General features: G+C 41.9%; 1 protein-coding gene across 1 annotated transcript in view; it reads right to left on the bottom strand.

Annotated features, from left to right (window-relative positions):
• Positions 1-201: 201 nt before the first annotated feature.
• LOC120716126 (FK506-binding protein 5-like) overlaps positions 202-16547 on the bottom strand; it is a 55551-nt gene continuing 39205 nt past the window's right edge. The window contains 4 exon segments of the mRNA XM_040003506.1: positions 202-1858; positions 1860-2689; positions 2807-4057; positions 4259-4867. Of these exon segments, the coding sequence (XP_039859440.1) occupies positions 842-1858; positions 1860-2689; positions 2807-4057; positions 4259-4867 (3707 nt within the window). The 3' untranslated portion in view covers positions 202-841.

The raw sequence follows: 16547 nt of genomic DNA, 5'->3' as shown, positions 1-16547 counted from the left end.
GGAGCCACAGGTAGGACCAGGATGAAGGCATGGACACCCTCAGGATCACAGAGGGAGATACACCTGAGTGATTCCTCCATCACTGCCTCCTGAGGTTTCCATATTTCTATTCTTTAAAAGCAAAAACCTTTATGAAAAACATGGAAAAATTCAAAACTTGTAGTAGAGAGAGAGAATGCAACAATTCCAATATTTATTTTTCCCCTTTTAGATTTTATTTATGCAAAATGCGCTTTAATGTAGCATTCAGAGAAACGTTTGATATTGTTGACCATTAGATTTTATTATAATGATTAGCACATTTAACAGTTTCAGCAATGAATTAATCACAAAGGAAAGAATTTACTGCAAGTACACATAAAATATCACAAATAAATTCAAAATGTCAGAAATTCTTCAACAAATGGAAAATGAGAATTTGACATGATATTGTGACTGTTAATGGAAATGTTTACAGCTTCTGTCATTATATCATAACAGCAACTCTGAATTAAAATGAAATCAAACTCCACAAAAAATACTTCCTAGTCATGAAAGAGTCTACCTTTGAAATGAGAGAGTGAATAAAAAAGGTCAAAATACAGAAAAAAATATGCAGATTAATTTTTTTTTACGTTCAGCTGCTGATAATTGTGGAATCATATTATTTGCTGTTACTTTATAAAGCTAAGAACCTTCTAACATACAATCAAACAAACTGGAGAACATGTAAAATAAAAAAGAAACCAAGAATGTGAACACAGCTACATGATGCACTGTGACGGAGGCCTGTAGATACTGCTGGGGTTACAGAACGATCAGTTAGTAATATCAATATTTATTGTTACAGCAAAGAAGAACATCAGCTGATGGTACACTTCTTGACTTTTAGCATGTTGAGGTCAAGATAATCATCCATTTCTTTTTGTTGTTCTTTTTTCAGGGTTGTGATTTCCTCTTCTTTTTTCTTTTCTTGGTCTTCTAATGTCTTGTACTCTTTGCTGTGTTCGTCCTGTTTCTGTTGCATTTCTGTTTCATGCTTATGCTTCAGACCTTCCAGCTCCTCATCATGTTTTAACGTCAGAGTTTTGATTTCCTCTTCTTTTTTCTTTTCTTGGTCTTCTAATGTCTTGTACTCTTTGCTGTGTTCGTCCTGTTTCTGTTGCATTTCTGTTTTATGCTGTTGCTTCAGAGCTTTCAGCTCCTCATCATGTTTTAATGTCAGAGTTTTGATTTCCTCTTCTTTTTCCTTTTCTTGGTCTTCTAATGTCTTGTACTCTTTGCTGTGTTCGTCCTGTTTCTGTTGCATTTCTGTTTCATGCTGTTGCTTCAGAGCTTCCAGCTCCTCATCGTGTTTTAACATCAGAGTTTTGAGTTCTTTATTATATTTTTCTCTGAACTCATTGAACTCTTCAGCTTGTTTTCTGGCCTTCTCTTCATAAATCGTTTTCATGTTCCCCATTTCTTTCTTGTAGTTTTCCTCTAATTCTTTTCGCTCCTTCTCTTCTTGTTCTCTTTTGAGTCGATCTTCTTCTTTTCTTTTGTTTTCATATTTTTCTCTTTCCTGTTTGTACTCTTCTTGAAGCTTCTTCAGTTTCTCTCTCTCCTTCTGACGTCTCAGTTCATCTTCTTGATGCTGTTTTTCCAACTGCACTTTTCTTTCCTTCTCCCAAATCTCTCGTTTTTCTTCCATCTCTCTTTTAACCTTCTCCAGTTTTCTGTCAGTGATTTCCTTTTCCTTTGATTCTGACTTGATTTTTTTCTCCAGAGCTTCTCGTTCTTTCTTCCACTCCTGTTGTTGACGTTCTTCCTGCATTTTTCTTTTCTTTTCTTCCTCGTCTCTAACTTCTTGTTCTCTCTTCTTCTGTTCTCTCTCAGATCTTTTGATGTTTTTTCTCCATTTCTTGAAGCTGCTGCTCTCTCTGTTTTCTCTCTTTTTCAGTTTCATCCCTCTGTTTTTCCAGTCTTCTTTGCAGGCTCTTCTTTTCTTCCTGATGTTTCCTTTCAAGTTCTTCTCTTTCTCTCTGCATCTCTTCTTCCTTCTCCTTCAGGATCCTCTGCATTTCTTTCTGTATCGCAGTTTCAGCCTCTTGCAGCATCTCATTGGTGTAGTAGTCGCCACCATTTTTCTTCACCATGGTGTCAATCTTCGTTATCAGCTCGCTGACTTGTGTGCGGTTTTGTTCCTCGCGGTTGTTGAACACATGGTATCTTCCTCCACAGTCAGAGATCAGCTTCTTGAAGGAATTATCACATTTTTTATCAATGTACTCATCAATGGTCTCTTTAGCTTTCAGATCGTCTCCTTTGGTTAAAAGAATGTTGGTGAAGTTTTCTGAATTCTTCCCAAAGAATTTCTTGATCAGTTTCAGTGTCTCCTTCTCCTCTGCTGTAAACCTGCCGATCTGTATCACCAGCAGGAAGACATGTGGTCCTGGAGCCAGAAGACTGACACATTTCATCAACTCCTCATAAACGTCTTCATTTGACAGAGTTGTGTCAAAGAGACCAGGAGTGTCGACCACAACAACAGGACGACCGTCCACCTCACCCTTTGCTTTCTGACAGTATGTAGTTACTGACGTTTGGGCTGATTCAGCTTTAAACTCTTCCCTTCCTAGAATTGTGTTTCCTGATGAGCTCTTTCCACAGCCAGTCTTTCCTATCAGGACAATCCTGAGAGTCTCTGTGTTCATGTTCTCATCATCACCTGTAAAAGAAGTATGTATGGGACTAAATTAGACTTATGAGCCATTTTCTTGATAATGAAATTCATAGCAGAGTATCACATTGAGAGAACAGTGAATATCAGTTACAGTTTACTTACCAGTGTCTGTGACCTTTGACCTCATCTCATTAAGCTCCTCCTGTAGAGAAATGATTTTTGTCTGCTGTTGTGAAATTTGATCCATTTTTCCAAATAGAAATGTTGATGTTGTGTAACAGAATTGTTTGTTTTTGTCTGGTCTCATCTTTTCCACATGATTCAACAGTTCTGGGATCTGCTGTTTGTTCTTAATGTTGAGAACAAAATATCGTCCTCGATAAGTGTGACAGAGGTTCTGAATGTCTTTGTCTTGTCCTACAAAGTTAAGAACAGCTGGATCTGTAGGATCTGAGTCCACAGTGAACAGAATCATGGTGAAGTCATTGACTCGAGAGCTGAATGTGTCCTGGATGGTCTCTAACTCTCTCTTGTCTTCATCAGTGAGGGGAACCACAGGTAGGACCAGGATGAAGGCATGGACACCCTCAGGATCACAGAGGGAGATACACCTGAGTGATTCCTCCATCACTGCCTCCTGAGGTTTTCCATACAAGGCAGGCAGCTCCACCAGGGAAACCCAACGTCCACACACCTCTCCCTGATGTTTAACACACTCTGATGAGTTGGAGGCTGAATGAAGCTCAGTCTGACCTAAAATGGCCTTGGCTGCTGACGTCTTCTCTGCTGCTCTCCTCCCACACAGAACCAGGTTTAAAGATGGTTTGATGAGTTCTGATTCTATTCTTCTGATCTTTTCAGGTGGTTCTTTTATGTCTTCAGACTTTGGTCTGATGGTCTCTTCGGTGACTGTGAGAAATTTTCCTTTGTTCTCATGCACGATGTTCTCAATCTTCTCCATTAACTGTCGATGATCATTTTCAAACATGTTGTAGTGTCTACCTTCACAATCTCTAAGTAGAGAATTAACTGAACCTCCCATCTCCTCCTCATCTGTGATGATGACCATTGAGTGTTTAAAGGCATCTCCATTAAACACACTCAGGGTCAAACTGAGAGTTTTTCTGCTCTGCACAGTGAAATCAGAAGGTTTCACCATCAGCAGCAGAACATTTGGTCCAGGAGGACAGAGACTCACACAGCTCTTCATCTCTTCTCTCGCTGCTTTCAGAGACAGACTTAAGAAGTCGGGAGTTTTCACTACTGTTAAAGGTTTTCCTCTCCACTCTCCATGGAAAACTTGTCTGTCTGGAGAAAATCCTGAAAAATCGTAATTTTTCTTCACAATAAAGTTACAGAGTTCTGTCTTCTTTGCTGAGTTTCCTCCAAACAGCAACATGCAGAGTCTACGTCCTGTAAAGGAGCAAAGATACAAACAGGAAATTACTCTCAGACAGTCTGACTGATCCTAAAAGCCTTTTGGTCTTTCTTCACTTTTTCCATCTTCAGTAAATGCTGCTTCATGTTCTTGGTGGATCGTTCCTTCTGAGCACTTTAGAAAGTGTCTTTATGTTAAAATATCTACAGATAGAGTTTTGGGGTTTTTTTACTTACCAACAGGCTGAGGATAATTCAAAGTAACAGGAGCTTCTTTTCTTTGTTCAGCGCTGGTGTGCTGACAGGTCACATGTGTTCCATGGTTCATTTCTACAATGCGTTCCATGTTTTCTAGTAACTCCCGAATGTTGAGGTTTTCAAGCTGCAGTGACTTGTTATTACATCGTCTGATCATTTCCTGTAAAAGTGCATAATACATAACAGTATGCCGTGAACCTGGATGCCTCTCTCTGGGTGGTGATATCAGAACCAGTGAATGATCAAAGGAATGATCACTGAAGAAGTTCAGGACTCTGCAGAGTCTCATTTTTTGATGCTCAGTGAAGTCTTCAGGCTGTAGAACCAGCAGGAACACATGAGGTCCAGGATCAGAGAGCCTCACACAGTTGTTCACATGTTCCTTTAATTTCTCCTCAGAGATTTTTAGATGAAGCAGATCTGGTGTATTTATGAGAACTATTTCTTTCCCTTGAATGTGTCCACTGACTCTCACACATCGGTCCAGTTCTTCCTCAGGGTTGAACTTGTTCTCTCTCAGTATAAAGTTTCCCACTGAGCTCCTCTCAGACCAGCTGTTCCCCAGCAGGACAGCTCTGAGCTCAGACACTGAAACGACAGCAAACACAAACACTGAACAAAGAATCTTTCAAAGTTAATACAAGCAGCAACAACATTATATCATAGGTTTCAATTAATCTAATTTTAATCATTTTCCACTTGTAACCACTGAGTTGTAATTACTGAAAAATGCACAAAAATTGTCAGTTTGTTTAAATATGTGTTATTTTTTCTAGTATTTATGGATCATTACTGAGCCATAAATATATATTCACATGTGAGAATACAACATAAACTTTGAGAACTGAAAAATGTCATGGTCCCTGTGTCTCCCCGGCCAGCCCAATGTGGCCACAAGTGTTTGTTGTTTTGGTAAATGGACTGGTTCTTATATAGCGCTTTTCTACTCTTTCTGAGCACTCAAAGAGCTTTATACAACTACTGGATTCATTATTCATTCACCCAATCACACCAGCACTTTTTTCTTAACTTTTAAGTGCTAAGTATCTACCATTCATACACATTCACACTTCGATGAATGCATCGGAGAGCAACATGGGCTTAGTATCTTGCCCAAGGATATTTGGCATGCAGACAGGAGCAGCCTGGGATCGAACCACCAACCTTCTGGTTAGTAGCTGACCTGCTCTGCCACCTGAGCTACAGCCACCCCCGAGGGCTCGCCTTGCTCTCTCTCGTCTGTCTGCCTGGGCGGAGCATCTGATCACCGGTGATTTGCAGTTTGATCTCTGACTCTTCTTAAGGCGGGGGCTCTGAGCTACTCGTCGCTGGAATATTGAGTAACTCTCGTTAGTATTGCCTGGCTTCATTGTGATTCTGTTGTTCCCGTGCTTGCCTTGGATTAATCCTCGTCTCTGTAAATAGTAGTGATGGCCAAATGAAGCTTTCTGAAGCACTGAAGCTTGTATTGAAAAACGGTTCATTACTCAAAGCTTTTCAACACAGTCCTCTCTGGTGACATCTGGTGGCGAAAATTATGAAGAGCAGCTTGAATCTACAAAATAAAATGGACTGCTTCATTATCACTGCTCACTCTACAGAGTGGAGTTCTGTTTGGTATAGGGCCACCGTTGCGTTGCTTTGAACATGTAATTGTTTTTTTCCTTTGGGGGGGGCTGAAAATACATAAGCATTTTGCAATTTCGCATGATTGTAAAATGCTTAAATTTCTTCAGTATTGAACAGCAGAAATGAGACTTCCTCATGGGAAGTTAGTACATAACGGTAGGCCGGTGGATAATAAGTAAGCGAAAATTGCAGAAAACAGAGATTTGTAGATGGGAAACTGTTCTTGAAATACACTGAGAGAGAGAGAGAGAGAGAGAGCTGTGCATGAAGCGTGATTTTAGCGGGGTGGAAGCAAAACAGAAAAGATACGAGGGAATTCATGACGATGTTTATATGAAGCGAAATGTGAAGTGTGGTTTGGATCTTCATTTGCTGGAGGTTCAGTCAATTTTGTTTGGAGAGTGATGAAACCTGCAGCTGCAGAATCTAGCGAAAAAAAGAGTTAAACACAGAGCGCGTACCTTAGTGCAATGTCGTTGCATCTGTCTTTCTTATCCTCCCTCACTGGTGTCGGATCTTCTTTTCTGTGCCTCTTTGCTGACTTTATAAGCGCCCAACAACATTGTCATCCCCTATGTAGCCGGTGTATCAGAGAAAGTCATGGGGAGTTTTCTCCAAGCACGACATCCCAGTGCACTTCAGACCCAGCAACACACTCAGACACAAACTGGTTCACCCGAAAGACAAAACACAAACTTAACTATGTGTTGTATGCTGTACAGTGTAGCGAGGAATGTCTGCCACCTGTAATCCAGTTTTGAGATCCCTTTCCAGACGCCTTAATGCCCACTCACATCCATCTGACCTCAGGAAATCACACGATAGGGTGGGGCCAGGTTTCACAATGAGCTCACCCGAAACCCTGGCTGATTGTGACCCACACCCATTTTCACACCTTGGCTCATGTGATTAGGTAGAGGATCATCAGGGGGTCCTTTTGTCTCTCTTTGGAGGGAAACTCCCACTGGGTTTAAATCTGGGACTCTCCACCATTTGACCTTAGAACTGAAGAAGCTTCTCGGATGAGAGGTGAAACGTCTTCAAGCAACTTAAACAAGTACAGACGCTTTTCTTTCCAAGCTCCTTTGACAACGATGACCTGAGGACCTTCACACACACACACGCGCGCATGTTTTGTTTTCAAACTCCATTGCAGTTTATTTCACACCTTAAACATTTAGTAAACAATTAAACTGCAATAAATTACAGGTAGCAATAACTACTAACTCTTTTACGCATCGCCAACACCTACATGGGTATTTTTGAAAACGCAGCTTTTTCTATGCGTTTGGACCTCTCGCCCACACGTAAACGGCGTTTTTGACTATCTGCAGGTTTTACACGCTTACATACACACACGCAGTTACTGTCCCTCCATTTAGAAAGGCAGAGGCGTCATGGTGTAATTCTTTTACATGTAGTTTTTTTTCCCCTGTGCAATAATATTCAACATTGCTAACAAGAATTTTTTTTTCACAAAATTTCTCTGTGCAAAATGGGTTCATAAACAACTGTGGGATACTGTTTGTCTGTGGTTTGGACCGGGGGAACAATTAGTGGCAGGATCAGCCTGATGTTATTTGTATCCCACAGTAACTTTACTGTATAAAGAGCTAACGTAACTGCCAGCCGGACCTAACCCAGCAGTTCGTGGTGGATGCATCAGAGTCGGGGCCGTGCTTTCTCAATGGTTCGAGGGTAAGCTCCACCCCTGTACCTTTTTCTCTTGTCGTCTCTCCCCAGCTGAGAAGAATTATGACATTGGAGATCGCAAACTGCTGGCCATAAAACTTGCTCTGGAGGAGTGGAGAGACTAGCTGGAGGGGCCGCACAGCAGTTTATTGTATGGACTGATCATAAAAACCTAGAGTACATCCGCTCAGCGAAGCGACTCAACTCACGGCAGGCCAGGTGGGCTTTGTTTTTCACCCAGTTTAATTTCACTATCACTTACAGGCCAGGCTCCCAAAACGTTAAACCAGACGCTCTGTCCCGGCAATTCGCCTTAGTCGGATAGGAATCCAACCCTGGATCTGTTCTGCCGGCTTCCTGTATTATCAGAGCCGTTACGTGGGAGATTGAAGAGCTCATCCGGGAGGCGCAAGAGACCAATCCTGATCCCGGAGCAGGCCCCCCCGATCGACTCTTTGTTCTGGTGGCCAAACGGAGCGCATCAACGAAGAGTTAGAAGCCGCCCTCTGCTGTGTCACCTCTCATAATCAGGCCATCTGGAGCGAACACCTGCCATGGATAGAGCATGCTCACAACAGTCACACATCCTCTGCATCTGGTGTGTCACCCTTCAAAGCGTCTTTAGGATACCAACCACCTCTGTTTCCCAAAGTTGACGGTGAGCATACTGTTCCTTCTGTCCAACATCATCTTCGCAGGTGTCGCAGGGCCTGGCGGGCCACTCGGGCAGCGTTACCGAGGAACGTAATAAAGCACTCGCGGATTGCCACCAGACAGCCGCCCCTGAGTATATGGTGGGGCAGAAGGTATGGGTCTCCACTCGATACGTGCTGAATCTAAGAAACTCTCCCCCAACTTCATTGGCCCATTTGAAATCAATGCTATAATCAAGCCTGCATCTGTCCGACTGAAACTGCCACGCAATATATTCATGATGTATTCCATGTCTCTCAGGTCAAGCCAGTGCTCTCCAGCCCATTATGCCCTCCTTCCAGGCCCCCGCCGCCCCCCTGGCTCGTGCATGGCTAGCTGGTGATTAATCCTCGTCTCTGTAAATAGGTTTCTCTGGACCTGCCCGCATTGTGACCCCTGGACCCCGTGAGTGAGAGTGGAGCTGATTGTGTGGACGAGGAGCAGAGCCAGTACGAAGGCGTGTGCTTTCCCCAACCTGTTGACCCCCGGAACCCTGGTGCTCCCCCCCCACCGTGTTCTCAGTCTGCGCCCGAGTCCGATCCACCGCTGTGACAATGAATAAATGTAACCTCTGTTAAAAGCTCAGTTTTAAATCCACAGTGTCATAATCTGAAGACCTATTTTTTTTCTCCTTGTTCAGCACAGTTTTCTTTCCTACAATCTCTTTTGAAAATTTCACCAACTTCATGTCTGTGGCATAGAGCTACATAAACAAGCACTGGCATCCTGAATGTTTGATCTGTTAACATGAAGTTAAGGAGACATTTGATATGCTGTAACCTCTCCCAGAAATGACCCCCAAAAGTTTACATAAAATAGTTTTCTTCACTTTTCACTCACTGGTAGGGTGGCAGAAATTCGAAGCTCTTCCTGCGACGTCTGGGAAAAGTGTCTTGTGGTCCTGCAAAGATAAAGAAATAACTCTTCTTTTATTATTATTATTTGTAGTAGTTTATGCGCTGAGACGTGTTATCCTGCAATGACTACATCAGATGGAACAAAGCACTTTTAATGTCAACGGCTGACTGCATGAACAGATCACATTAGTTCTGGGAAACTGTCGTCTCGTCTCTGTATGTACTGAACTGTATATAGCAGAGGAAAAAAAGTTTACTTTGAAAGATTATTAAATGTGACTTTTAATTTTCAGAAAATACATTCTGACAAATGTTATTGGTTAAACACATTGTTAAAAGTATGCTACATGCAACACAGCATCCAGCCTGGTTCAGCAAAGACAATCAGATGAGACCTGCTGTAAAATATTCACCTGTAGTCACATCGTTTATCCTCCAGTCAGACAAATTTTACCAACAAGGAGAAACCAAGAAACAAATTACTGTCAGAAAGTGCTTGTAGAGGGAGGTAACTCACAGGTCCTGCATGTAAGTGTGACAAAGTAAGACTCACCAAAAGCTGCTGCCATGCTGTCATTCAGCTGCAGAACTCACTGTGGAGTTAAAAGAAAAAAAAGAACAATGTTCTAAATATTCACAACAAAGTGAACAAAATCTTCTGTCTTCAGAAGCGTGACTGCATTTAAAATGTTGCAGAACAGACCATGCTCATTCCCGATGTATAACATACACATTGGGAATGAGAACAGGTCCCGAGGTGTCCCATGAGAACGCAAAAGGTAACCTTCCGTGTCCCTATGATACGTGTGGATGGAATCCAATAGGTTGATGCTCCCGGTGGTAACACGTGTTTTCCAGCCTTAACCCTAATTATAACCATAATCGCTAACTTTAACCACAACTGTGTTAAGATAGTGTTTTCCAAAGTGATTCATGATGAGAAAGTAAAATAAATGTACATGTGTAGATTCAGTACAAACTGTTCTCATGTTTCCTCCTGTTTCTGAACACGTAACATAGGAAAGTGTTGGGTGGCCAAAAGCATAACATACAGACGACTTGTCACATAGAGGAGTATGTTACGCTTTGGGAGTGAGAACATGTTGGGCAGAGAGTACATTTCAGACTGTTGTTCACTTTTAAGGTTTCAGTGCTGGTTTGATCGTAGAAGTTTTCGGTGCATTTAATGCTTCCTAGTAAATCTTGAATGTCAAAGTTATTAAGGTTCAGTAAATATTCTAAATCTTCTCATCCTTTGGGGAAATAATTTAACACCATGCTGAAAGTTTGCTTCCCTCTGCCATCTCTGGTCACATGGTTCAGATTTTATTCATTCAGATCAAAACCATTATTACTGCAAAGTGTGACTGAGTGTGGTTAGATGTGTCTCTGGGGAAATTTCAATCCAGCAAGGTGAATAATTAAACCATCACAGTAATATCTGTACCTGTCTGCCAGAGAAGTTGTTGACTGAGTAACATGGGTGTGTCAGCAATCACTCTGGAGTTCGATAAAGATTCAATCAAACTCTGTAATCACTCAACTGTCAGCTTTCCTGGTGTTCAGGCTGCTAGTCTGTTCTTTATGTCTGTCTAAGTTCTCAGTCATCCAGTTCATGGTAGACTAGGGAGCTTGGAAAGGAGGTGACTGGGTTTCTTTAAGTCTTCGTGCTTATTACACAAGTCTATTCTTTACATCACTTCTACTTTTCCATGTTTTCAGATTTAATTCTGTCATCTTAACGCTAATCCAATAATTTTCTTGCTCACCTTCTGTAAGCCAGTCAGATTCTGTTCTGTGTGCTTTAAATATCTGTTCTCGTCTTTCAGTCTTTCAGTCTTCCTTTCAAACTCATTTATGCAGCACGCTTCCTCCCAGTCTCCGCTTCACCTTTGTCATTCGGAGCGCTGCCTTTGTCTTTGCATCCACCAGCATCTAGACTCTGGGTCTGTCCTCATTCCAATTATTGCGAACCATCTGCTATGATGGATCATGGAAGCCTATTCCACCTCAACATGTAGTCTAGAGAGTCTTTAATGTTATTCAGGTGTGTTGCAGCAGGGACACAAAAGTTTCAGGACACAGGCCCTCGAGGACTGGAGTTTGAGACCCCTGCCAAAGACCGGAAAACCACCCCCACCCCCACCACCCCTCCTTTGTGGGGTTTTGGAGTCTCAGGGTGTTTGTGTGTATTACTACCAGAGATGGGCAGTAACGCGTTACTTGTAACGCGATTACTTTTTTCAAGTACCGAGTAAAGTAAGGGATTACTATTGCAAAAACGGTAATTAGATTACCGTTACTTTCCCGTAGGAACGCTGCGTTACTGCGTTACTAAAACCGGGATTTTTTTTTGCAAGAATGTCTCATGACAGTGACATAAGCGAGTGCGCCGTTAGTGACAGCAGCTGTGTGCAGATCAACAGTGGATCACATATCGAGTGCGGGAGAGAGTATGAGCGTGCAGCGTTTAAAGCGTGGAAGTACTGACCTTACTTTGAGTTTGATTCCATAAAAAGTGACAAAAACATTAGTGTCCGCTGTGCGTGGGAAGAAAACTTCTTTTTACAGCGAGAAAAACCCCTAAACTTCCGAGCAAGCGCCGAGTAGCTACGACGTAATGAGAAACTCACAGAGAAACTCACGGATTCTTCCACTGACCGCGGCGCACCTGCACCAGGGTAAACCTCCGCCTACCGCAGTCCTGCTTTACAGGTGAAAATAGAGCAACAGGACCGCTGAGTCTTTGACTTTATTTATTTTCTGCTGTGTTTTACTTGCATCTATTTGAAAGACTGAGTGTAAACACAAAAAATACTTTGCTTTATGTGCTGGAATGTGCAGAAAATAGGTTTAAATGTTAAACTAATTTCTTCCAGTCAGAGAATGTTGCAGATAATTAAATTTTTGCTTGATGCATAAAGTTAAAAGCTTAAAACTAATAAAACAAGTTAAAAAAAAGAGACTTTTCCATTTGATTACATTTTGTATGATGGATTATGTAGAAAAAGTAGAATTGGGCTGACAGATCTATCACTTTATCACCTCTTCAGGTTGTAAATCGTGTTTTTAAAAAGTAACTAAGTAACTAAGTAATTAATTACTTTTGAAAAGAAGTAATCAGTAATTAGTTACTGATTACTTTTTTCAATTAACTTGACCAACACTGATTACTTCTTATTTTATTTTGATATTTGTCCTGTCCTATGTGTGCCGTGTTCAGTTTCCCACACACAGGGAAAGATTAAACCTTTCATTATACTTTTATTTTGTATTCAGATTTTGACATTTAAACCATCTAAGTGTGACAGTCCGAGTGAGCTGCTGGTAGTTTTCCACCGAGCTCCAGATTCTCCTGTGCCCGCCCCTGGGCGGAGCTGTCATCTCCTCACCTGCCCAACTCACCTGGAGTTAATCCAGCGCAATCTACTGAGAATATTTAAGACCAGCGTCTTCATTGCTTGTTTGTCACTTTACCCACATTGGTAAATGTCTCTCATGCTACATGCTTCTAGTTTAAGTCTATGTCTATGTCCATCCTCACCTCCTCCATCACTGTGTGGTACGCTGGAGCCACTATCAGGGACAAACAGAGACTGCAGCGTGTTGTGCGCTCTGCTGAGAAGGTGATTGGCTGCAGACTCCCATCTCTGCAGGACCTGTACACCTCCAGGACACTGCGGCGTGCAGCTCGGATCTCAGCTGACCCTTCTCACCCTGGACACAGTCTGTTTGACCTGCTCCCCTCAGGCAGGAGGCTCCGGTCCATTCGCACCAGAACCTCTCGCCATAAGAACAGTTTCTTCCCCTCTGCTGTTGGACACATGAACAATAACCACATGACTGTCCCCGCCACTAACACATGACCCTACGCTGTGTCACTGCATCATTTCATGTTTGGCACCGATCACCACCTGCACTCATGTATATATCTTTCTACGTAGCACTCATAAGTCTTATTCTCATGTATATATCTCATGTATATCTCATGCACATATCTTTCTTTCTACATAGCACTTTAATTCTTATTGTTTGCACTGAAGCACCGCAGCAATTTCCTAATGTTGTAAACCTCAACATCTGGCAATAAACCCCATTCTGATTCTGATTCTGATTCTGATTCTCTGATTCTGATTCTGATGTACCCACCTTGCTTTTCTTGTGCTACAGCTCTCTGGTCACACCACCTGTTTCACGCTCTGACTCCTGGGAAGGATTTCAGTATGGCACCTGGCTGCCATCTTTCCACTGTTTTGCACTGGATCCCTTTTAACTCGGGTCAGCCCAGCATCGTTCTCTTCAGCTCACCCGGACCTTCAGCTGCTCCTCAAAGTGTCACCAACTCTGCCTGCAACATGAGTCATATTCCTCTTTCAAATACATTCACGCCTGGAGAAGTTTCATACCCACAATAATCACCCACTCCTCTGTCCACAGTTACAGCTTTAGATCTCCACACTACGAGTCGTGTTCAAACATCAAGCCCTGAATCCCTCACCAAGTTTGTTCCTTTGCTTAAACTTGTAAATAAAGTTTGTGAAAATTGCTCTGCTGTCTCCACAGTCACATATTGGCCCCTTTTTAAGCTTCTGAGCTCTGAGTTGTTTTGCAGTGTGTACAGACACATTTGTGTTCACCTGTCCTGATAAAACACCTGGTCGCTGTGTCATCAAATACATGCTCAGCTGCTTCTGCATGCACATCCAACAGCAATGTCGAGTAGCCCTGACCATCACTGCTGAGGTCATAAATAAAACCTCCAGATTTGCATATACGAGAACTCTGAGAGGTCAGGTTACTCTAATATTTGCTCCCACCTAGCTTAGAGGCTTTACTTGATGAGTTTGCCTCTGTTCAAATTAATTCAATTCAATTCAATTTTATTTATATAGCGCCAAATCACAACAAAAGTCGCCTCAAGGCGCTTCATAGATACAGAGAAAAACCCAACAATCATATGACCCCCTATGAGCAAGCACTTTGGCGACAGTGGGAAGGAAAAACTCCCTTTTAACAGGAAGAAACCTCCAGCAGAACCAGGCTCAGGGAGGGGCGGGGCCATCTGCTGCGACCGGTTGGGGTGAGAAATTAAACAAGGTAACAAGAAGTCTGTGTTTATCTGTACACAGTGGATGTTATCTACTCTGTGGTCAATGTTCACTTTTTCAAACGTTATCATTTTCTTCTTTGTGCATGCTGTTACTCATCGACTCACAGGACATGATACACATCACATTTACTTTATATCTAACTGCAGGTCAAAGGTCGGCTTTATAAATATGAATGTGAGTTAATGATTTAAAAAAGGGCCCTTTCTGAATATTCTCTGCTATCAGTTTTATGTTCCTAGATAATCTGAGACTAAGACTTATGAACCTTTTTAAAGATTAATACAAAAGTTTCAGATGTTGGTGCAGAAGAGAAAATAACAGCTACGGTCACAAAAATAAAAAAAACTTAAATACATAAAAAGAAAAATACATCAGGTTATGATGGAATAAGCACACGACCTCATTCAAGTTGGGGTTTTTTGTTTTTTTCCTACAGACTAACAGGAGGTCATACAGGTCAGAGTGAGTATTACATTACTGTTACTCAGCTGTATTCCACGTATCGTATTTATTACTCTGATGTCCACAAACTGATGAAAAGAAGGAAAGCATCCATAACTGTGATGGCCATGAAAGCAAACTTAAAGCCAGATGGGACATGACTGTCTGAAACTTTCTGAAAACCAAATGTTATTTTGACGGCTCCTGGTTATTAACATGAATAGAAGCTGCACTAATACACACAGATCTACATTTACACAGTTAATATTCTTACAGTTAAATATTATACTTTTATTATTTACTTTTTTATTGCTCCTAACATTATGGCTGCAATTAAGTTCATCGTCCCTGGACTTTAGACTCTCCGCTCTTGAACAAAACTGCATCTGCCCGGCTGGATTAAAAGCGTAACTTTATTAAAATCTGAACAAATTTAAAACAGACGAGCTTTTTGACACGAAATTCAAAAAATAATTTCACTGGATTTTTGTCTTTGAGATCAAATGTCACAAACAGAACCGCAGAGATCCTGCAATCTGTGCATGAATTGATTTTAGTTGTTATTATTGATCAGGTCATCCTGCAGATCTTACCTGAGCTGTGTGTCTGTGACATCACTGTGCTGGGAGCAGAATTCATGCTGACTCTTCAGGTCTTTTAGCTAAAAACAGTCGTCTTTTGTTATTCCACATGTTTCATGCGACACCTCTTCAAAGTGAAAACTCACCTGTAACAAAGTCGTCTCAGCAGAGTGGGCGGGAGTCTCACTGCTGACATCAGCGTGACATCACTGAAGACACCTGAACACCTGAGTCGATGTTTAACCTGCAACGCGATCGTGGCTCAAGAGTTGGCAGTTCGCCTTGTAATCAGAAGGTTGCCGGTTCGAGCCCCGGCTTTGACACTCTCAGTCGTTGTGCAAGACTCTTCACCCGTTGCCTACTGGTGGTGGTCAGAGGGCCCGGTGGCGCCAGTGTCCAGCAGCCTCGCCTCTGTCAGTGCGCCCCAGGGTGGCTGTGGCTACAGTGTAGCTGCCATCACACATCACACCTGTGTGTGGATGACTGAATGTAGTGTGAAATACTTTGAGGTTCTTAGGGACTAACTAAAGGGCTATACAGAACATTTACTATTTAACACCTCAAAGGAAACTAAGACTGAGAAAATTTACAGCTGAATAAAAACTGGTTTGTGTTAGATGAGGAGAACAACCTCTCCTGGTTAATTCCTGAATTGTAGTCTGTAAATGTTATATTCAACCACTGAATCTATCAGATTCTCATACGACAGTAGGAGTGTAGATGGAGCACAGAAACAATTCTTCCTTATTTAAGTTTATATTTAATTTCCAACTGAGGATATAAAATGTTCACAGTATGCTTGGTGAATTGTTACTGAACTCAATTTTATTACTGAAATTTGTAAGAATGCTTCCATGCGAGTGAAAAGTCATTTAGGGGATCCAACAGCAGTGTGCTAATGTCTGTGCAAATATGCAGTCAGATCATTTTAATAAATTCCTGCCAGGAGCAGCGCAAATTAGCAGCTTAAAGACGAGCACTGATGAAGGCGTGTGAGGGACAGAGTGATGTCCTAAAAATAAAAATAGAGTGTAAGTGTAGGTTTCACATGCATTTCTCTCCTAGTAGCGTGGCCGTTAAGAAGAGTTAAGAGTTAAGTTAAGAGGAGGCTGAAGAAGGTTTCTATAAAAGTGAACTCTGTTAAGGTCCTGAGGACTTAGACTCAGGTGGAGCTCAGGATTTATCCAGAGGAGAGCTGCATTATTACAAACAAGCCTGTGTGGAACAGCTGATCTGTGCAGTGTGTGGAAGAATTATTTACCAT

The sequence above is a fragment of the Simochromis diagramma genome, unplaced genomic scaffold (assembly GCF_900408965.1).
Source record: "Simochromis diagramma unplaced genomic scaffold, fSimDia1.1 OVJJ01000583.1, whole genome shotgun sequence".
NCBI lineage: Eukaryota > Metazoa > Chordata > Actinopteri > Cichliformes > Cichlidae > Simochromis > Simochromis diagramma.
The sequence above is the reverse complement of the archived record's forward strand: the minus strand, read 5'-3'. Positions and strand labels throughout refer to the sequence as shown.